Source organism: Pelecanus crispus, chromosome 4 (genome assembly GCF_030463565.1).
Source record: "Pelecanus crispus isolate bPelCri1 chromosome 4, bPelCri1.pri, whole genome shotgun sequence".
In the NCBI taxonomy this organism is placed as follows: Eukaryota; Metazoa; Chordata; class Aves; order Pelecaniformes; family Pelecanidae; genus Pelecanus; species Pelecanus crispus.
In genome coordinates this window covers 77,807,344-77,830,257 of record NC_134646.1, presented here as the reverse complement: position 1 = coordinate 77,830,257, position 22,914 = coordinate 77,807,344, and the positions used below count along the sequence as shown (strand labels likewise).

General features: G+C 49.0%; 1 protein-coding gene across 1 annotated transcript in view; it reads left to right on the top strand.

Moving 5' to 3' along the window:
* NAT8L (N-acetyltransferase 8 like) overlaps window positions 1-22,569 on the top strand; it is a 29,824-nt gene extending 7,255 nt beyond the window's left edge. The window contains exon 3 of the mRNA XM_075709706.1: window positions 22,202-22,569. Within this exon, the coding sequence (XP_075565821.1) occupies window positions 22,202-22,569 (368 nt within the window). The remainder of the gene's footprint in view (window positions 1-22,201) is intronic.
* The last annotated feature ends 345 nt before the right edge of the window (window positions 22,570-22,914 follow it).

The following is a 22,914-nucleotide window of genomic DNA, read 5'->3' as shown; positions in this document are numbered from 1 at the left end:
AGGAATGTGTTTTCGGAGAGCCCTGCCCCACTCCCTGGTGCCCGAGAGACAGCTGGAATCTGAAGCATCCCTATCTTCAGCATTTCTTGCTGGCTTATGTAGCGCCCTGACCTCACGTATCGGCCAAACCCCTGAGCTAGCTGTCGTGTATCGGGGTTTTCGCGCGTGCCTCTCCTCATGCACCGCAAAGGGCCTTGAGGAGTCTGGCGTGGGGCTCGGAGCTGGAAGACCCAGGGGAGAGGCTGTGTCCTTATCTCCGCCTTGGCGTTTCCCGGCTCTGCTCCCCACCGCTGCTGGGAACTGAGGTCAGGTCTCGTCCTCGGGCGGCGGAGGGTCTGTCCCGTGAGCGCTTCCCGGGACGGCGTCCCTCTGCGAGTTCGGTGAGGGCACTTCAAGGGGTGCGCTCTGCACATCAGAGAGATCGTACAAGGCTAGGATTAGAGATCTTCAATGTATTTTGTAGTGGGAAGTATTATGTCGGAAAGTATTTCTGAGACTGGCCTCCTGCGAGAGGGACGGTCAGGGATGCTGCTGCTGCTTAGCAATTCCCATTGTTGCTTTTGGGTTTCTACGACTTGGCGGCATTGGAACGGCTTGGTTTGGCATTTCTCATCTCCAATGCAGAGTTTGTTGGCAAGCAATGAGAAAAACAACTCATGTTTCCAAGTGTTAGGGATGTGCTTTGTCCAGCTCTAGTAATGGACTGAAATACTTCTTTATTTATTGAATTGTGCAAAATGTCTTCAAAGTTTGGTTGCCTCTCCCAAAACCCACCTCTTCTGATACTCCATTACGCATGGCTGGCTGGTTTTGCTGTGGAGGAGCCTTGGCTTTTGCATCTGGCGGCAGCCCCATCCCGCAGGCTCTTAGCACGGGCACGGTGAGCGAGGCTTGGCACCGCCGGGGCTGGCACCGGCGTGGCACCGGAGCTCCTAACCCCGACCCTGCATTCCCAGAGCTGACCACCCTGAGGGCTTCCCCTGGTCCAGGCAGCAAGGGCGAGCCGAAGGCAGCTCTGCCAGGCCCTGGCCCAACGCTGCACCCCTGCCGATTAGCGCCAGGTGGGTCTGGAGGTAGCACCGTGCGAGAACCCGCGCTGCACCGAGCCGTGCGGGTCAGCTCTGCTCAGCCCGCTCCGGGCCTGCAAGGTCTTTGAGCCCCACAAAGATCTTTATTATTCAGAGTTTTCTTTTTCCCACTTTTGGGGGGGTCCAGGTAATGCAGAGTGGAAGAGTGGTGCCATCAGCCAAGGGCTGGCACGTGGGAAAACTGAAAATGTCCAATGAACGGAACAGCCTGTGGATTCAGGGCTGTGGCATGCACACGAGTGGGATAAACATGTTCATGGGCAAGTCATTGCAGCCTTCCCCTGCCCCCCGTTTATTTATTCCTGGAGCAGGAACATATGCACAAACCCATTCCTCAACGTGTGTATCTGTAAGACAAAAATAGCTCTCACTTCAGATCCATGAGCTCTGGCATGATCCCATGTCAAAATGAGATGAAAATAGATTTTATAGTAAATTTTGCAGAGCAATAAAATCTATTTTTTTTTCTTCATGCGTTCAAAAATTCTCTGTAAAGGTAGTCCCTAATTGCCATGACCATCAGTTAATGCAGTGGTGTTTAAGTGGTAGCTGTGATTGGGTGCCTATGATGCTTCTGAATACAAGCTCTGCCTGCAGGTATTTAAAAAACCCAGTACATGCAAGTGCTGTTCATTAATCTTCAATACAAGAAGTAATAAGTTGTGTAAATTGAGTATCAGTAGTTTTTTAGGCACGGTTAACTCCTCAAGACTGTCGAACACAAGCCCTGCCAGGACTTATGAACATGAAGAGGACAGGAACAGCAGGCATTCTGGGTTTTTTTTCTGGCTTTGAGTATTTTTTTTAATGTTTTCTCCGGCGTTGGATGTTTTCTGGCATGGCTGTGTGCGATTTCTCACAACTGTCTTGGTGAATAAACCTGAAAAAGGCTGCAGAATTTTCTCCACAAGTTTCAATGCAAATTACTCTTATAAAGAGTTTTCAGTGGCTCTTCTTCCTTCTCGCCCTTTCTTAGGAATGGCCAAGATTTAAAACAATTACCCAAAAGTCTGGTTTGGGTTAAGATTTTCATAATAGCTAAACTTAGCCTCCATGTCAGGTATCTAACTAGTGGCAAGGGTTTTAAAAGTACAAAGCTTTGAGCCCCTCTCTACACTGAATTTTGGATGTAGGAACATGAACTGAAAAAAATCTTATTCCCAAGCACATTATTACATTAAATTTAGGATTATTCCGGAGTGTCTGTGGTCAGGTTGGTTCCTCCCAGTGTGCGCACCCAAGGGCCCCAATACTTTAGGAACTATCGATCAGCGTTGCTCTCTAGGTCCTCTAAATATGTTGACAAAGCATTTTTTAACATAAAAGTCTAAACGCGTGGCCTGATTTTCAAGAAGACAGTCCATTCAAAATGTCTCCAAATTTCAGATGGAATTTCTGGAAATTGCATATTCCTTCCGTGGGCTTACATCTTTATTCAGGCAGGTTATATTTAATTGCCCGGGATGGGAGCGGCTGGCGGGGCTCGGGGTGGCCGCGTGCCCCCCGTGGCTCCGGGAGCTTGCGGCGTTGTTTACCGGTGCGTTGCGGAGCGCATGCTTTATTTTGGTAATGCAGTGCTGGAGATCTGTTACAAATAATCGCGTGTTTGATGCTACTGCCTTCCAGACTAAAGCAAAAAGAGAGACTTTGCAGAGTGTTTTGCTAGTATCTGGTTCTGCACAGAGCCGAGGGATGCACGGGCCTTTGTTGTTGCTTTCTGCATCAGTGACACAAGGAGCTTCAAAGTGTATTTTTAGATTTTTTTTTTCCCCCTCCCCTTTTATTTTTTCCCCCCATGTAGGAAGCTGTGGAATCCATCATTTTTTTTTCCTGACAGGTGGCTGATGAAAGCAGTCTTAAAGGGAATCCAAAGATAGCAGCGTGTCTTACCTAGTTTCTATTCACAAATCTATTATTTGTAACCAAATGTCGTGGTTTAGCCCCAGCCAGCAGCTCAGCACCACGCAGCCGCTCGCTCAGTCCCCCTACCCCGGTGGGATGGGGGAGAGAATCGGAGGAGTAAGAGTGAGAAACACTCCTGGGTTAAGATAAGAACAGTTTAATAATTGAAATAAAATAAAGTAAAATAATAATAATAACAATATAATAATAATAGTAATAACAATATACAAAGCAAGTGATGCACGATGCAATTGCTCACCACCCGCCGACCGATGCCCAGCCAGTTCCTGAGCAGCAATCGCTGCTCCCCAGCCAACCCCCCCCAGTTTCTATACTGAGCATGACGCCATATGGTATGGAATAGCCCTTTGGGCAGTTTGGATCAACTATTCTGGCTGTGCCCCCTCCCAGTTTCTTGTGCACCTGGCAGAGCATGGGAAGCTGAAAAGCCCTTGACTAGCATAAGCAGTACTCAGCAACAACTAAAACATCAGCATGTTATCAACATTCTTCTACTAAATCCAAAACACAGCACTATGCCACCTACTAGGAAGAAAATTAACTCTATCCCAGCTGAAACCAGGACACCAAATAATAAGATTTTTTTTTTTTTTTTTTGCTAAGGGCCAAGTGGAATCACCAAGAAGTGTCATGAATTTTATTAAGGGTACATCAAAAATTAGTTTGTAGTGGTCTATTTAGAGCCAGACAAGCTGTGGTATCTGTTACAGATGGCTTTGAGCCATTCTTTTAAGTCATTTATTGACCCGTTGGACCCCAGCAATCAATAATCTATTTATGAAAGCATATACAGTACCATTTATTGTCTTCCATAACTGCTGATGAGTGTTTCTTTCAAGAACTGAATATTTTATTTCTTATAGGATAATTCTAAAATTTAGACCTAGGACTCCCACAGTTCAGTGCCAAGCTGGGTTTCTGCTTTAAAATGCGATTCTGTGAGTGAAAGGAGACTTTTCAAAATTGGGTAACGGGAAACATGTGTCACAGGTGTATTTTTAAGTGTCTACATGAGATATTGCTATTTAAAATTGGATTTACAACAGTGTGAATGCTAATAGAAAAATACAACGCATTAGTTGCACATTAGCGTGTACTGCTTGAAACGATAACTTGCAAGTAATATTTGTCACTTAAAATTCATGTGCTGCTTCTAGGATTTGTCCAAGTGGCAAAACAAAACCAGAGGTTTTATGAGAAAATTATTTTTCAGTTCAGGAACTGGAAAATGAAAGGGAGGATAGTTTTCATCCAAATTAAGCTGATTACTACTTCCTCTTTGTTTTTTCACTATGCAGAAGCAAAAATCTGTGTTTAGTGGTGAATGTAATACTTTTTTCAGCCTGAAACAAAATTGTTGGTCCTGTTATAGGCTTCCTTAAGAAGCAAAGGACAGACCCAAGTATATATTTAAAAAACACTGATGATGGTAGAGCCATGATACAGTTAGTGTTTGTTACCTCTGTTCTCCCTTGCATGGCGCTATTAAATACATACAGAGCCAGCACTGGGACTGCCTGGATCCCAGGGCCTGTTTAAATTATATATTTAGGCATTTTATACCAGCGTAGTAGTTGAAGAGGTGGTGTTGAGGGGGACAGTTTTCCAAAGTCCTGGCAGCTGGGACATCCCCTGTGACCCCGGGGAGGACCGAACTGTGTGCAGGTGTCTCGGCCAGCAGCGCTGAGGGATGAGCTGTGTGCAGGATTAGTGCCAGCCTGGCTTTCATCTGCGTTTTCTTTCCCAGCTGAAGATCTTTGGTGAATTCAGGACAAATGTGGAAATTGTTTTGAATTGACAAAACTGCATTTTTAAGTAAGCTGCTTGCCTAGATTTATCCTCGGTCACCAGTAATTGCTATACAAGCTGCTCCCACTCTCTCTTGCCAATGTGCTTGAATCCTGACTTGGAAACCGGCATCAGAGATGCAAGTTTATTTGCTTTTTACAGTTGCAGCTCTTGGTCTCTGCGCTAACGCTGCTAATTGAAATGGGGGGGTGATGGACCAGCTGTCCAGCCATGAATGGCTCCTCAGTGCACCTCGCATACAACACCCATTTCAACAGCTATCAGATAATAACATCTACTATTGGGAACCAATAGTGGTTCCTTGAATTATTGTTTTTTTTCCCCTCTTTCTTCCCCTGCCACAGCAGCTCTGCATCCCGCTTTTCCAGTCCTGTGTCAAAGTGCAATATTTGCATTTTTTTATCCCTTGAATTCTGCTTGTCCATCCCAGTGTTGAATTCTCTGGTGGGTTTGTCTGGTTTGGTTCTCGCTTCATTCATCACTTCTGGCATTTCCCAAGAATGGTGTTCCCACACCCAGCATCCCTTTTTGTATGCCTCCGATCTTCCCCTTCCTCCCATTATGCTTTTAAATTTATGTCCCTTTGCTTCATTTCAGTCTATAAGTACTTTCTTCTCCTTCTTAGTTTGTCATTCAGATATTTTGCATGGTGAGCATAAGTATTTATTTTTGTTGGTAGAATACTCAGAATAACAAAGATGAGAAAATGAATAGAAGTCAGCAGCACGAGGATATTGTGTCTGCTAAGCTGAAAACAGAGTGCGTCAGTGCACAAACCCACGTGTTGGTGATGGTAGGGAGAGAACATTTTGCCTAAAGGCAAATAAGCTGCCAACAACAGCATTTCTTATACCTTCTTTAAAGCATCTGACCAGCATCGCTCCCAGATGTATCTGGGCATGGCCTATTGATCTTTTTTGCTATGATTTTTCCTATAAAAAAACATTCTTCCCATTTTAAGAGGATATATAAAATCATTACTGCAGTCAGAGTACAGCAAAAAACCATTTCATTTGCTGAGATCAGGGCTTTTTGTGCTTTTTCTGGAGGTGCCAAATCTGTTCATCTTCCATAGAACTAGATAACAGCATCAGAAACACTGTGTAACACTTCTAGTGGGAATCCAGGGAAGACCTAAATCTGTAGTCTTTCAATTTAAAATAACGTTAAATAGTAGAACTGCAAAGAGAAGCTTTTGAAAATAGCCTGGTTTGGAGCACCTGCCATTTGTAAGTGCTAAGCAATTTTGGATGATGGTTAGTTAGAGACAGAGCAGTAAAAGCATGGCAGATACTCTGCTTAACAGCAGTGAGCGTCTTGGTAAAGTCCTCGTTATTGGAATTACGTTAGTGGTAGGATTCCTTAAAAAAGAGAGAAAGCAAGTGGGGGCGAAGTTATTGTATGAAAGGGACGCTAATGAGAGATTTTTTTAAAAAATCCAAACTGTTTAAAAGGGGTATTTGTGAAACACCTTTTCAAGCTTTTGCTGCCTGTAAAGTCAATTAGATTCACTTAATGGCTGTAAGAATATACGTCTGGTGTGATTTCAGAACCTGCAAATGTTCAGAGGATAACATCAAGCTGTGCCTCTCAGGCACCGATTTTCATTTGGGAATAAGCCATCATCAGGTTTTATGGGGCTTTTTTTTGAGCCATCAGTAGCCTGAAAGCATCAAAGCACCTGCAAGGATTCTTGAGAAGTGGGAACATTTTTCATAGGTAACTCAAACAGCTGAAGAGGATTGCAGTGAAATTCTAAAAAAAAGAAATATATATACCCACATGCACTGAGACTGAACTCTGGGACAGTTTGACGTAGAGATTCAGTAGAGCCTTTGCTTTAACTTACTCGTGCTTAAATCCCTTGTCTCGTTAGGAGTCTAGCGTATACTTAGGGGCATCCTTCAGTACAGGTCTGTGCTGAATTTTGTGCTCTTTTGGTATTTACAGGAAACCTGTGATGTAAATGGGAAATGCAGTGACTGAGTAAACCTTGAGTTTGCTCTCTGTGTGCTGTCATCTGCCTGCAAGATAAATCTATGGTGTTTTAGGGAAAATGGTGCATCAGAAGGAAGAGTTGTTGCAGCGGTGAACCTTTTCTTAGTTCTATTCATTCTGCCCTGTCTTAGCATTGGGTGTGGGAGTTTAGTGTTTAGTGTTGCCTTTGCGGTTGGGAAAATCCAGCGGATCCTCAAAATTCTGCATTTCTCTCCAGGTTCATGTAGATTTGCATCTCTCCTGGCTCTGGTTGCTGTAGGTGCTTATATTTATAAGTTGATCCCCTTCCCGCAGGTACCTGGTGAATGAGTGTGCCACAGGCTGATGGTACAGGGCGTGGAAGTATCTGCTTTCACAAGCCCTCAGCAGACCTGCCCTTCGTCTCCCATGTGTGTCCCCGATGGAGTGAGATATGGCCCATCACCTACTCCCTCCGCTGATTTATTATGCAAATCTCTTTCAAACCCCTGGCTCTCGTGGCTGGTATTGAGGCTGGGGCTCAAAGGAACCCCGCTCATGTGGATGTAGGATGCAAGATGTTGATGGTCATCACAGGAGATGGAATAACTGGATTAGGCTTTTGTAGGGACTTTTTGGCCTGATTGGTCTGGCATGGTAGTCTGAACACATGGCAAAGGTGGGGTTTTTTCCTTTTTAATTTTAGAGATGTGGAGATTTACACATGTAATTTTCATTTTCTGTTAATGCATCATCCACAACAGGTCCATTGTCTGTGCCCAGCCTGACAGATGTTCATGTATTTATGGATGTAGAATTTTCTTTTGCTGCCACATTAAATAAATGTGCTAGTTTCAGTGTGGAGTAGTGGAGTTCAGTAGAATTACACCCAAGGCACATTGGCCTTGATGTGCTGGGAGAGAGATGTAGAAACATGTTATTTTTAAGTGAGGTGTGTTTCTGCACCGTGGCAGTGCTCTGACTTTACACGGGGCACTGCCACCAGTTTGCTGAGAGTTAAAAATTGAACCAATGTGTGGTGATGAAGGCTCGCGCTGCTCGGGAGGTCTTGGTGGGGTCTGCAGTGTGGTGGGTGGAAGGAGACAATACCGAGGCTTTGCAGAGAACTTTAGTTTTCGTTACTTAGGTGACAGAAGGAAATGAAGTCTTGACCCAGTGTTCACCCTCCTTGCGATGTAGGGCTCCAACAGAGTTGTGGGGGGGGGAAGTTGGCATACAGAGGTGGGACACACCAGAGCAACCTTACACCAGGGCTTAGTCTGTCTGAGTTAGGAATAAATAGGAAATAAATAGGAAAGATGGGGAGAATCTTTTTAGCAAGGCCTGTTGTGACAGGACAAGGAATAACGGATTTAAACTAAAGAAGAATAGATTTAGAATAGACATTAGAAAGAAGTTTTTTACAATGAGGGTGGTGAAGCGCTGGCACAGGTTGCCCGGAGAGGCGGTGGAGGCCCCATCCCTGGCAGCATTCCCGGTCAGGTTGGACGGGGCTGTGAGCACCCTGATCTGGTTAAAGCTGTCCCTGCTCACGGCAGGGGGGCTGGGCTGGGTGACCTCTAAAGGTCCCTTCCATCCCAAAGCATTCTGTGATTCTATGAAATATAACAGCCCTTCAGGGGTTAAATACAGTAAATCTAGAAAAGCAAGAGGGCTGCAGGCAAGAAAGGTGTTGATTTACAGTGAGAGCCTGTGGTGGGATAACCATAGGGAGGCGGTACCTGGAGGGCAGCAGGTTGTCTTCGCAGGCTTCTCCGGCTGGAAGAAAAGCTGTGTTTATTTTCAAGGAGAGCACCCATTGCAGTAACGCCCCTGGGAGTCCTGGCTGACACGCAGCCCGGTTGCCTCGGAAGGGCTGAGGACCCCCAGGCACCGTTTCAGGAGGGGCTGGGCGCCTCCCGCAGCCAGGCTTTACAAGCACAGCGGGATGGGAGCGCAGCAGTAGCTCCGTCCGCTGTCTCTACCTGACCGCCGGAGTCACCACCCGGCGTGTCGGCTGGTTGAGGGTTGGGTTGGAGGTGTGGGAAGGCGCAGACACCGGGAGGTGCCTGCCAGCTGCCAGTGGGTCAGGTTCAGCCCCGCAGCAGCATAGCGAAACGCCTGGGGGTCTGGCCCCATGTGGTGGGGTGGGCGCCTCTTTCCCTGCTCTTCCAGTAGAGGGTAGGCTGGTTGGTATGTTGGAGAGGAAGAGTCACTGCTGGAGGAAGGCCTCTGGTGTTTAAAAGGTGATGGTGTTAAAAGCACTTAGGGGATACTAGGAAGGTTTGCTTCCAGAGAGGTTTGCTAGTTATTTATTCATTTATTTGTATGGGTCAGGAGTCGTATTTGCTACAAACCGGCGCGTCAGTCCTGTCACTACCTCTAGCCTTAAATGTCAGAAGGGCACGGCAGATCCCCTTTCCAAGGGAAAGGCCTTGTTTCTTGGCATGCTGCAGGTGGAAATTGTTTTGTTGGGGTTTTTTTTTTGTTGGTTGGTCTTTATAACCTTCCATGCCAGGGTGAGTGTCTCCCCAGAGATACTGTGCCACCTCGATGGCAGCAGGGCAGAGAGGCTGTGGGTTTGGTTGGTGGACCCAAGCCTGATTCTCCTTACCAGCTTTATTATTGCTTCAGTTCCCCTGTTGTTTAGTCATCTAACCCAGAGGTTAGGGGAATAGGTTTGACCTGTTGGTTGGCGGGGGCTCGTACTAACAACTCAGACAGGATTGGTCCTGGTAGGAAGTGCCCGAAGAAGCGCCCTTGGCAAGCTGCTGGGGAGGACAGAGGTAGTGAGCCACCTCACTGCCACTTCTGTGAGCCTCCTTCAGTGCCACCCTCACTCCTTGCCTCTCAAGCTCTTCCCAGTCCATTGCAATGGGTTTTGGGGGCTCATCTCCATGCGACGGATGGTGACTATTCACATACTGTGATATGACGGGGTGAGTTGGTCCCAGCTGATTATAGTTGGCATTCTTGTTGGATGCCTGAGCTCTGGGAAGGGCGTGTTTCTGTAAGGGCAGCATCATTTCAAGCTGCTGTGCTAAAATAGGGAAGAAATACTTCTTGCTTGCAATAGGCTCAAGTAGATCAAGCCATGTACCAACTGACTTCAGCCTGTAGTTTGTACCAAATCTGTGTTCTGAACCTTTTCTTTTTCCCCCTGTCTCCTTCTATGTTGAGTAATGAATTCTTTGCTGTGGTTTCAGAGAAAATAGGACTCCTTATGATGGCTGTTTCACTCCTGTAGATTATTAACACAATGGAAAGTTATTGGTCAGGGAGGTTTGATTTATTGTGTTAGCAACAAGGTAGGATTCTCGTGAAACAAGTCATCTGCAGAAAGAAAGGTTTTGAGTGCAGCAGAGTTGTATTTATTGCTAGTTTTAGGAGAGTATCATGGTAGCTTCTCTTTGCTGTGCAGCATTTGGTGAAATGCAGTCTCTGTCCATGAATTCCTTGTACGCCCCAGGAAGGAGAGCAGAGGAGGGGTCTGAGACTTTTCTGGTCAGTGTTTCTGCACCATAAATATTGCTAACTGGTACTTGTTGTTGTTCATCTGCTGCTGTGGTGGTGAAGTCCTCATTCAGAGGCTTTTGAGGGCAGCAGGAATGTGCCAAGCGGGGAAAAACCCTATGCTCAGAACCACTGAATCAGACTGTACGGCATGTTTTGGCTGAATATATGCATCCTTTACATGACTTACAATTGACTGTTGTGCCACTGCCGTTTTCTGTCACTGTCTGCCTTACAGATGTAGATGTGGGTGTGTTTGCAGAACCGCTTAGCATCTGCACCAGCGCTTGGGGACCCCCATCCCGTGTGTTGGGATTATATGCAATAAAATGCAGTCGGTTACCTGCCGGGGATGACTTATTCCCAGCTCTGCTGTTCTTAGTGCCCCTGAAAGTAATGTAAGCAATGCAGTCCTGTTTCGGTGTGCGTTTTGGTGGTTTAGGGTTTTTTTTTGTCTGTCAGTTTTTAAATAGGGAAATGTTTTTAGTCCCTCCTTTTTCGCTGTAGGTAGGTGATCTGGCTGTAAGGTAGGGGGCAGTTCCTCTCAGCCTTGTTTTTGACTCTGACTTAAAGAGCTTGCACACATAGATGGGTTATTCTGTCCTAATGCGTCATTACGCCACACCCTAAGTTTGAACCTACATCTTGGGTGCAATTCATCTTGCCTGCCTCATTCCTGGCTAAAAGTAGTTGTTTGCAGGGAGCTGTGTAGGCTCTTGCTACGGTCATTTGCAGAAGAGGGGCTCTCCTGGAGGGTGACTCACTTTAAAGGTTGTTGACCTTGGTTAGAGCAGCATAAAACTCCTTGGAAGTCCTTGTAGGGCTCAGAATTGCATTTATTGTTTAACCTTAGGTAAATGTAATGTTAGTTTCTCTTTGCTGTGAAGCATTTGGTGCAATACCTGTGTAGACACAGGCGCTTTTGTTGAACTAAAGGGAGTCTTGGCTAAATTTATATCATCACCAATGATGGATGGTGAAAATAAGATCAATTCTATCCATTCTCCCCATATGATTTATGGCTCGGCCGAGTGCTAAGCTAAAACAAAGTCATTTGATGATTATTGCTCAGTGCCTTTTTACAGTAATGCATATGAAGTAAAACACTGAATTCTAAACCATCCAATAACTGTAGATTTTCCAATTTTTTCAGTATTTGGAAGTGGAAAGTGCTGTAATGTAAGTTCAGTACCTTTCTGAAAGCAATAAAGCCACATAGTGAAAGATTGATGTAGAAGATGGAGACTGAGCCCTAACAATGTCCTTTTAAGGAGCTACCTTAAAACACAATCAACAACATATTTTATCTTGTAAACTAATTTAACGAGCTAATTGTAAGGTCAGTCTTTCCGAGCAGTTGCTGGGAGGATGCAGGCTAGCAAAGCTGGTAGAAGGGCTTGATTTCTTTTTTCCTTTAAACTTCTAACTAAAAACCAGTCTAATTTCTAAAGCATTGGTTTACTTAAGGTCTGACTCTGCAGTTGATAGGCTTAGTGCAGATTTTGGATGCATAGGGAACATCTACTCTGAAAGTACTTTAAATACTTTTTTCTGGCTTTGTCCATTTGTGCAGACCAGTCTATTCTGCTGAGCCAGCTCCATTGAGCTGGGACTCACCATCCAGTTAGCCCTGAGGACAATGCCAGGCCCAAATTGCATATTCTAGTCTTTATCCACTCCTTTAAGCTATTTAATTCTTTGCTTATCGATAACAATTGCTCACATGTAAAAACCACAGACAATGTCTGGTTTCTCAAACTGTGCTTTCTCTTGATGACCCAGCAGGTAGACCCCAATTGCTAAATCGGTGGTTTTGTCTCTCCTTTTCAATAGCGGAGAGCAGAGCGATGGACCAGGCTAAATGTGCCCTGATAACCAGGGTACTTCTAATCCCACATAAGTGCTTCTGCAGCTTTTTCTTGAACAGTTGTTACACATTGGCTTTATTACAGTCTTTGCTTTTCAAGGTGTATCACGGCCAGCACAAAGAGCCAGATACAAGATTTTTAAAGTCCTGCTGTTGGACTTCTTAATATAGCACCCTCTGAAATGTGCTGGATGTCTTTACCCTGTCTGCGACATCGCCTGGATTTCTAGCTGTCTCATCAAAAGCCTGTTCCTGAGATGTGCTGAGCGCTTCCTAGGGCTTTGCTGAGCTCCCCCCGGTGCTGTCACGCACAGAGACACTCCAGGCCCCGTGGGACTGAAGCCTCTTTGAAAAATAAACCTGTGAAGTGCTGACATGGGGTATGGCCACTAACAACTTGCATTGATCCACACATTCAGGCTGGGTCTTCCTGAAGCTTTACAGGAATAAGGTGCATGCATATGAGCTGTCACACAGGTGCTTCAGAGGAACAGGGTGAGGTTTAAAGCAACGGTTTTAAGATAGAAATGCCTGCTGAATTACATCCCCAGCAGTGACAGGAGGAGATGCTGTTTAGGACCAAACCTAGCCACTTGGTGAAGTCTGTTTGCTGCAGAATGTTTTTCTCTTTCCAGTTAAAAAATAAGAGTGAAAGTAAACTATAGTTAGCTGTCAACATCTTAGGGGTTTTCCAGAGGCCCTGACACCCAAAAATGGAATACCTGTGATAAAGTAGCTGGGTGCTCTCAAGGATGGGCCAGCTCCATCAGGAAGCATGGAGCAGGCACTGAGGAAAGTCAGTTCTTGTACTGTTACTCTAAATTGCAACCCCACCACCCTTTCTGTCCCCAGGTGAAGGTAAAGCTGGGCTAGCAAAACCTCCTGGTGGGACCAGCACCTGTGCAGCATGTGCTGCTGCTCCAGCTTTATCAGCAGTGGCACGTTATGGCATATACCAGTATGAATCCGAATACACTTTTGGGTTTGCACAGATGTTTAGGCCAGCTGTTGCCTGCAGTCCAAAACACCTTCACCTCCCGTGTCTCATTTTATGCTCGGGTTTTTCAGCTGCAGAGCCCACCTCTGAATTTCTGTCTCCTGGGGTGGTGTGAAACCCATTGCTGTTGTGGGTCGTGGTCACCGTGTTTCTGGTAGTGAACGTGCGTGGGAACCGTGCTGTGGCTGTGTTGCAGGTTGAATGCTGGATGTCACTGTCATCCCACCGATCTGCTGATTGCAGCTCTGGAGGCTTTGCCTGAGCTTAGAGGTGGTTGCAAGTAGCTTCAGCCCTCTGTAACAACAACAAAGGTGAAAGGTAGCAAGGATGGAAAAGAAGGTAGATGGAGAAGTAGCTGAGCTGGTTGCTCAGGACCAAATCATCCATCTCTTTTCATGCTGTGTAGGTGATCTCATTGCCTGCTGCCCAGATGCCCCATGAATCAAGGGGTGTCATCCACCCTCAGCACGTAGATGTGCTGCCCTGTGCTCTTCCAGCAGGGAATTATTTATAATGGGCGATGAATCCTGCGGTCGTAGGTTTTGTGGAGTTATTTATGAGAAGGAAGGGGTCCCACAGCATTTCTAATTTCATGCACGAATAATTCTTGTGTGTCCCTGACATTTTTTGCTCCCCTGCACCTGGGCCTTGTCTGGTGTAGAGGGATGCTCATGGGTGTCAGAAGTGTTGGAGCCGGGGTCTCTCACATCTCACCTGGTTTCCATGGCCATAAACTACTCTGAAATGGCATTATTTTTTAGGAGCCCTCCAGGAATGCCTTTTAACTGAAGTCAAGTACAGGGTTATTAGCAGAAGTTGCTGGAGCTGTTATACAGCCCTGCTTGAAGCCAAGGGGAGCTAGAAGGGTGAAAGGGAGAGAAACTCAAGACATGAGAAAGATGGAGGTAAGGAGAAATAATGTGCCTCATAAACACAGAAATAAATCCTTCCGTGACCCGGCTAGCTGAGCAGTTGCAGTCTATAGCAGGTTGCCTGTCCTTGATTAGTCCCTGCACCCCAACTGCCTGCATCTGTGGCTGGGCAGCAGCTGTGCCACGTCTGTGCCCCAAACTCCTCCCGCCGGCAGCATTCATGTCACGGCAGCCACGCTCTCCCCAGAAGAGCCTCCTTTCTCCCTTGACGCTGATGTAACTCGGCTGGTCTGCCCTGTGTTTCGCCGAGGGCGAAGGAGGAGGGAGAGTTGCCTGAAGTGCTGAGTTCCTCTGCTCCCTCTTCAAAACCCAGACAGGATAAAAGGGCAGGGACTTAAACAGCATCAGCAATACATATCCGGGGCACAGCTGGCTTTGGGCTGGGAGCTCTGTCCACTTGCTGCTGCACATGGCCTGTCTTGCTTAAAGCAATGTATATAATAGTGCTGGCAGGAGGAGAGGTGAGACACTGAACTTTGGGGCTTTTTACTCTGTTATCTATAAATAAGTAATAATTGCACAGCACTGTGTCCAGTGCAGGACACCCCCTGGTTCCCTCCGTACCGCCTTGCTCAGACCACCTTGGCTTGGCAGAAAAGGCTGCTGCTCTGGGCAAAATCACACCGAAAGATGGCACTGGATGCTGAACAAGTGACTCCAAGGACAAATATTTAAAGCTTCATGATGCAACAGCGTGTTGCATTTCCTCTGTCCCAGTATTTCTGTGTGGTGGTGTTGCACTGGGCTGCGCCGCAGTACATCAGCAGGTCGCAGGGAGGAGTTTGTGGGCATTCGGATCTCTAGGATTAGCAAGCCTGTTGGTTTTGGCAAGCTTTTATGTAGGTATATTAAGAGCAAGGGACACAGGCAATTGCAGGTCGTGTCCTGTGGGAAGGACATGGCTGATTTTAGGGGGGTTTTGTCTGGGTTTTTATTGTTTTTCCTCTTTTTGCCTGTTCCTAGCAGCCTAGAGGAAAATCGAAGCTTGAGAGGGAGGTTTGCTCAGTACAGGATGCTGCTTCTCCCAGCAGAGCCCTGAAGACACACACCGAGCCTGTGGGCAGCCTCCATCCCCTCCCAGAGCTCACGCCTGGCCTGCCCAGAGCTTCTCTTGATATCAGCTTCCTTTTCTCACAGTGGCCAGTCCTCGGATGCTTTCCTGGCTCTGCTGTAAGCATGCAGAGGAGCTGGCGTTTTCCTGGCAGGTTCCCAGCAGTGGTGGTAGCTGCCGAGCAGCTCCGCTGATCCCTTCCTCTGGATGATGCTCTGAGAACGTCAGCCGGACAGCTTTGAGCGGGGAGAGGAATTGCTCATGTCTGTGTCGCTGTGACATGCTAAAGCAGAACTGAAAATCGCAGTCCATGCTTGAAGGGACATTGCCTTGAGAAGTTGCATGTCTGTCTGGAAACTATGTTCCATGAATAACCCTCAAAGAGTTAATAAGAGCTCAGCTGTGGGAGATAGCAGTGCCACCCTTGAAGAAGGAGGGAAAAGACTGGCCTGCCTCTAGGCAAGGTTTCCATACTTGCCCTGTACTGAGCTTCCAAGGAAAACTCCTTCCCACAGGGATGCAACCCCACCCATGTAAAATTAGCACCAGCAGTCAGTGGTGGCCACAGAAGTCCTCTCTCCAGTCCTACGGAAAGCAGGGATGGGCTTTATCTGGCTCAGCCCCGAGCCCCCTCACAGCCCCGGTGCGGGCGCAGGGGAGGACCCAAGTACAAGTTCAGGACGTTTTGGGGCAGCAGAGCTTTGCTTGCTCCTGTGGAAATACTAGAATTTACTAACCAACAATGGATTTTAAAAGTACCTGGCAGACAGCTTTGCTTTGTCAGAGCAATGTGCGTGTTAAATTCTGTTTTTTGGGGTGACGGTCCTTGAGTGCTGAGGGACTTAGGAAAGCTGTGGGAACCTGCTATAGTCAATCACACAGGACTTGTACTGGTGGGGAATGCTGATGTCTCATTTTCACTCTCTCTTCTAGCAGTACTCTGCTATTGCTTTTGGCTCCAATCTTTCCACCCATCCACCCACTGGCCTTTTATTCACTGAAGGGTGTAGAAGAATTTGCAGCAAAAATAAATGAATTTATTTTCACCCACCATCCTTGTTGGCTGCATGGGGGAGAGCTGTGCAGCTCATGACGGCAGAGGAGAGCAGGAGAGGAGGCTTGCAAGCACAGCCGGGGGATCACATGGCATGTCCTCTTTGGGCAGGAGCTGTGGGTGCTTCAGGTGGAGGATGAGCGGATGGGAATCATCCTTAAATTTTGAGCAGAAAGACACTGCCATCATGTGTGCTTTTAGGCCCTGGGTGCTGTCAGCTCAGGAACCATGTCTGACCTTGCTGTGAAGCATGAACAACCCAAAATAATCTTCCTTGTTTCACATCACAGGCATTTTGTGCCTTTTCCATAGATGTGTGCATCCCAAGTTTTTCTTTTCATAGAATGGTTTGGGTTGGAAGAGACCTTTAAAGATCATCTAGTCCAACCCCCCCCCCCCGCCATAGGCAGGAACATCTTTCAATACATCGGGTTGCTCAAGCCCCATCCAACCTGACCTTGAACGCTTCCAAAGATGGGGCACCCACAGCTTCTCCGGGCGACCTGTTCTGGTCTCTCACCCCCCTCATCATAAAAAATTTCTTCCTTTATTACTGCTTTTGCCTGCGAGTTCCTGGAGTTGAGACTGTGTGGTGAGGCAGTGGGCTGGGGGAGTGGAGAGAGCTAAGCAAGGCAATGGTGGGCTTTCCATGGCTGCTTCTCCTCACCTTCACCTGTTGGCAGCCTGGAGGGGCTGAGTCGGATCAGGAGGCAAGGGACAGTGCTGCAAAGAGGCTTGGTGTTTGGCTGGAAACAGCTAATGTCTCCGGTAGGTACCTCCAGTACTCCAGAGGGGTGTTCACAGGGCAGCTGGAGTTAAATGCAAGATGTCCATGAAGGACAGACTTTGGAGTAAATTTTCTTGCAAGGTCGAGAGCGTAGAGAGGCATTTAGGGCAGGGTGAACTGCAAGGGCTTTGGGTGTCTGTAGCGATGAGTTGATGGGGGACCCCAGAGATGGAGGCAGGTGAGAGCGAAGGCAGAGGCAGAGACGCTGCCATGAGGTGAGTATCTGAAGGGCAGGGAGAGTTGTAGCAGTCAGGGTTTGTGTTTATCTTTGCAGCAGCGATTATTTTCAGATAGCGGTGTGAGAGAGTAAAACGTCAGCTCCCGCTATTAATAGCGCTACAAGCAATAAGACTGTTGCTCATTACTGACAGGTGAGATGAAGTTAATTTTATTTGATCATACCTAGGGTATGAAAAAGTGCAAAAACAAGACAGCCTCTGAGTCAGTCCCCTTGGTCCAGAAAAGATGGGAAAGAGACCTCCGCCAGCCCTGGGGAGTGGCAGTGTGGGTTGGTTTTCCCAGGGTGCTTCCACCCTGCTCCAGAGTAAGTGCTGCTGGAAGAATGGATATGATGAGGAGCTGCAGCTGGCAAGGATTGCTGAAAACATGTTGAGTTTAGGTAAAAAGCAAACCAAAGACCTTCAGGGTTCTTGCTCTGAAACTGGAGGGTTTCCCCAGAGGAGAGAAGGTCTCAGCCCGAGCTGAACATCATGTGGTGGGACCCCAAAATAACTTTCGGTAACAAATCCCCATCCGAATGGGATGCAGCTCCCTGGAGGAGGGATTTGACAACTCCATGGGTGAAAGCTGCTCCTGGGCTTGTAGCCACCTTTGGAAACTTGAGGTGTTTTTAGCAGGCTGAAGGATCTGGCCGCTGGTAATCCTCAGAGCAGGCACAGACATGGGGTGGACAGCAGGGTAAAAGTCTTGGGGATTGATGGCACTGGTGTAAGCGAGAGCTGAATACAGCTCGCATTGTTGGAGCAGATGCGTCCTGTCTGCTGCTAATTATAAGTGTTGCATGCGTGACACACACTGGGAGATGTGCCAGATACTATTTCTTTTCATGTTGAACTCAAAATCATTATAATTAAGCTTTAAAGTTGTAAGTAAAAACTAACAAGGAGTGCAGGTTTGCTGTCATGCTGCTTGCAACCGGGCTGGTCCCCGCTGGGCCGGCCGGGTGTGGGGGTACGGCCTCTGTCCTGAAGGGTGGTCAGAGGGGGCTGGGCGCGTGGAGGGCCTTGTGGGCTCTGCCATGGTGGGCATGTCCAGAATTGGGTTTTAAATAGGCAGAAGATCTAAAAATACTAGAAACGTGCTGTTTTACAAAGGTGGGAAGTGTGTTACTGGTTGAGCTTTAGCAGCCTCTCGGGCTTGGTGGCCGCAGAGGAGAGGTGCTTGCTAAGCAGGGAAAATCAGGAATACAAGCGGGAAGCAATCAGGGAAGTTATGGTGTAACCTCAAGCCAAGAGGAACCTAGGTTGGTGTCTCTGGTTGGAGGAAGACGAGCCAGTCTTGCTGAAGAAGCAGCTCCAGGAGGAGTTGCCGTGTGTAGGCTTGGGTGACCGGGACATGGTGGCTGTGCCACTGGTTGCGGCTCGGTGGGCACCAGTCGCTGGCCACTTTGTGGCACTTTTTGGGGATGCCTCAGCATCAGGTGGGTACCGGGGGATGGCACCATGTGCCCACAGGGGAGCATTCCCAGGGGTTGTTTCTCATCTCTGCTCCCTGGACGTGGTGGGGGACTCATGAATCCCCTCTTTGGGCTATGCCACGGGAGCTTGTATGGCTGTGCACATAGGGGTGAGGATGACCGTGGCCCAGATTTTGTGGTGTGCTTGCCGTGCGGCCAGAGGCGTGATGGATGGGCTGGGGGGGTGGCACGTTGGGCAGAGCTGCCACGTGACAAGCAGTTTAAGAACAAGGCTGTGGAGCAGAGAGCGGTGAGCTCCATACTGGGATTTGTATTCGGAGGGAGGGTGGCTGCTGGGCTTCAGCGCTTGTAGGTCTTTGTCTGGGGCCGTGTCTGAATAAATTACATTTTGAGATACAGGTGAATGCAGGAGAACAAGCTGCACTGTCAACGCAGCAGTAGAGGAGAGACATCTTAACTGCTCGTGATAAATGGGTCAAGATGGGTCCCAGTGTTTTAAAAATTAGCTGTTGACCTAGATAGTGACAGCGTAATGACTTGCTCGCGGTGGGAACAAAAGTGAGCATCGCTGGAGCTGCTCGTCGCTCTGGAGGCGGGGACAAGCCCGGTGTGCTGGGTTGAACCTGGGCTGGTTCCCTGCGCTGCGGGGAAGCGCAGAAGAATTCATCCCTCTCTTCCAATGGCTTCGCCAAGTTGCAAGGTGCATTTGTCCCGCAGGCAGGAGCCAGGGAGGCATCTCCTGCCGCCCCATGCTTTGCTCTCCTCCAGTAACAAAGGACTCTGAGTTGCCTTATTAATTTTTTGCCCCCCATATTGCAGGGGGAGCGATGCTGTGTACCCCTGAGCACCCACCCGGGCTGTTTAACGCCAGTCCTTAGAGGTGTGCCATGCGTTGGGTCGGGGCAGTTGGCAGGGTGGATGCTAAAGATGGAGCTGCTGCCCAAGTGCCGTTTCCTTCTGCTTAGCACCGGGGAAGGCCACAGGTCGCAGTGCCCCAGGGGTTTCTCCTGTGATGGGATCCTCTTTTTCTGGGTGAAGCCATGTTCCTCCTGAGCGCTGAAAGTCCTTCTTGGTGAGTGACCTGTCAGTGCCCCTCGTTAGCTGCCATAATTGAACAGTGTGCTTTCTTGGGTGTTAATTAAGCAGTATCCAAGCTAAGGTCGCAGTTGCTCTGTGCTGACAGCATTGGTCTTTTCAGTTCAATTCAAGACACTTTTCCTTCACTAGGATTTTCTGTGAGGATCTTTAGTTCAGACCCGAGTAATTCATTACTTGGGTTTCAGTTGTGATTTTTTTTTTTTTCAAGTCCCAGTGCTGGTGAGGCCAAGTGATGCTGTACTATTCCAGTTACAGCAGTTTCTAATTGCACTGGCTTGAATGTTTGTTGGCTGTTACGAGCAGTGGGATGAGATGACATCGGTACCTCTTTCCAGTGAGGTCCAGTTTTATTTGAGCTTCATAACTGGGGCTGTAGTCAGAGTGCTTGGGACCTCGATGTGCTTGCCCCGAGCCCGACTGGATGCCCTTCAGGCTCCTGGGCTTTGATTAAGATGGGTTTTGCTTTGGGCTCTTGAAGGCAGCATCTGCCCTACCAAGCCTTCAGCCCCACTGCAGAGTGGCCGTGCTGATACCCTGCACCCCCAAAAACACAACCTGTTCATTAAGCCGCGTCCTCGTTCCTGGAGCAGCACTTCCAGCTGACTGGTGCCGGGGAACAATTAAGGATGGGCTGGTTTTGCTCACTGAAACTCTACACGGTTTTGGCCCGAGTTGCTTGAGCACCATGTTCCCAGCTCACGAGATGCTCTCGCCTGGCACACACCAGCAGAGGAGCAGCAGCTCCAAAGCAAGGAGGGTCTGGCCATGAGCACCCCAAACTGCGGGGGGAAAAAGGCGTGGGTGAGCCTGATCTTGGCTGTGCACAGGAGATGTTCTTCCTGGGGGTTGTATATGGCATTTTCCTCTGTTCATGCTTCGCTGTCTTTTGTGATCCTAGTTTCTCATCTTGCTGCCCAGTTTGGATTTTTCTATTTGCAGCTGTCTTGGGCAAGTCCTGCGCTGAGCCCCTGAAGTCCGCAAGAGGAGGATGCGCTTGTGTATCCAGATTTGCATGGGGGGAGGTCAGAAACAAGCCAGGCTTTGTGGGTTGGAGAAGGGGCTGGCAGGAGGATACCGCAGGGAGGCCGGGTCCTCATGCTGTCCCTGCGTGCCTGGAGCAGTGCTCACGGCGCTCCGGCTCCCCTCGGGGTGCAGCCAGCGCTGTTCGTCTGGCAAGGCTGCAGTCATGGCTGTGAACAAGCTTTGGGTGCTGGCTGAGGGCAAAGTGTCCCTGGGGAAGAGGGACGGATCTTCCTCTCCTCCTAGGGGCTTGCAGCAGTTTCTCTGCGGTGGATTGCCTTTCCCGTGGCATCTCTCTTCCAGAGTGTTTTCCGTGCTCCTTTGCACGCTGTTTGCAGTGGTGGGAAGGTGCTGAGATTTGAGGAGGGGAAATGCTGCACCACTGCCTGGGTGCCCAGGGCTGGGTGGCATTGTCCCTTTCCCTGGCAGCCCTGAGCCATCAGGGCTGCTCTTGCATTGCACCCAAAAAGCAACACCCTTGTGAGTCCCAACAAGAGCTTGGGACCACGGCTGGGTGCCTGGCCCACGGCAGGAACAGGTTTCCCAGACCTAGGGAAGCCCCGCCACCTCCCCGTGCGTGCGTCCCAGCCCTGCCTGCTCTGCCCTGGCACAGGGGCTCCCGCTCCCGTCCCCGTCCTGCTCCGAGCCGGCTCCATGCCTCTTGCCACAGCACCGGGGAAAGGGGCTCAGCCTTCCCTCCCCTCACTGGCATCTGGGTCAGATCCTGCCCTCCCCAGTCACCAGGGGTGCTTTGTGCACCACCCTCTGCTTCTCCCCCGGGGGCTCCCTGCCTGCGGCCGGCCCTGCTCCGTTTGGAGAGCACAGGTCTGCCCAGAGCACATCCGCGGCTCTCAGCTGATGAGCCCGATGATGCTTTGCCCGCGCCGCAGGCGAGCTGTGTGCCTGGAGACGAGAGCCTCTGGAAAGTGTGGCTGCTAGTAGAGGAGGAGTTTGGCAGCAAAAAGCGTACAAGGGGCTGCCCGCGCCGCTGCCGGCTCTCAGGGTGGGGTGCAAGAAGCAGCCAGAGATGGGTTGTGCTGGGCTGGGAGGGATCCGGGACTCCCTGCAGCGAAGTTAGCGCTGGGACAGGAGAGCGTGGCTGGGGGGGCCAGGAGTTACCCATGGTGTGCCGCCGTGAGCCGAGGATCGTTCCCTGTCTGTGATGGCAGCCAAATGCGCTTGATAACACCTGGTCCCTAGGAATCTCATGTTTTGGTTCGTAGCGACTTTCCTGTGCGTTTTCCTCTGGAAAACAACATTCCCTTCACAGTGGCAAGGGAAAAGAAAGCTTGGTCCTTATTTATGGAGGTCGTTAGCCCCCACGTGTGAGAGAGTGGCGATTTCCGACCCCGAGCCCGGCTCCCATCGGCGTGTTCAGAAGCGGGTGCCTTGCCCGTTCTGCCTGTGCGAGGCGGCCAACAGCTACATGTGCTGCTTTATCTCCCGCAGGCTCCTGCTTCTGGGTCGCCGTCCTGGACGGCAACGTGGTGGGGATCGTGGCGGCGCGGGGCAACGAGGAGGACAACACGGTGGAGCTGCGCCGCATGTCCGTCGACTCCAACTACCGCGGCAAAGGGATCGCCAAGGCCCTGGGCCGCAAAGTGCTGGAGTTTGCCGTGCTCAACAACTACTCCTCCGTCGTGCTGGGAACCACGGCCGTGAAGATGGCAGCCCACAAGCTCTACGAGTCCTTGGGGTTCAAGCACGTGGGTGTCGTCGAACATTACGCCTTGCCGGGGATGACGCGCTCCTTACTGGAGAGAATGTTTTTCCAGCTCCGCTACCACCGCTACCGCCTGCAGCTGCGGGAAGAATAAAAAAAAACCCAACCAACCAAACAAAAAAAAAATTTCTTTTTTTTTCCCTCCTCCTCCTTCAAAAATAATAAATTGCCCTTCTATTTCTCGTCACTGTTGATTTGCCAATTTTGGGTTGAGTTTTTGTTCCCTCATGTCATCTTTTGGTTTGCTCCGTGCAGCTCGACGGTCCGGCCGAGCAGCGCTCCTTCCTCGCATGCTGTAGGTGGTGGCGCTGGGAGTCCTGCGACCTGGCGGGGCAGAGCGGAGCGGAGCGGCGGCCTCTCCTTCCCAGGTACCTCCGTAAAGCACAGAAACTTTAACTGCAAAATAGTACCACTGCTCTGGTGTACATAGTCTTCTCCT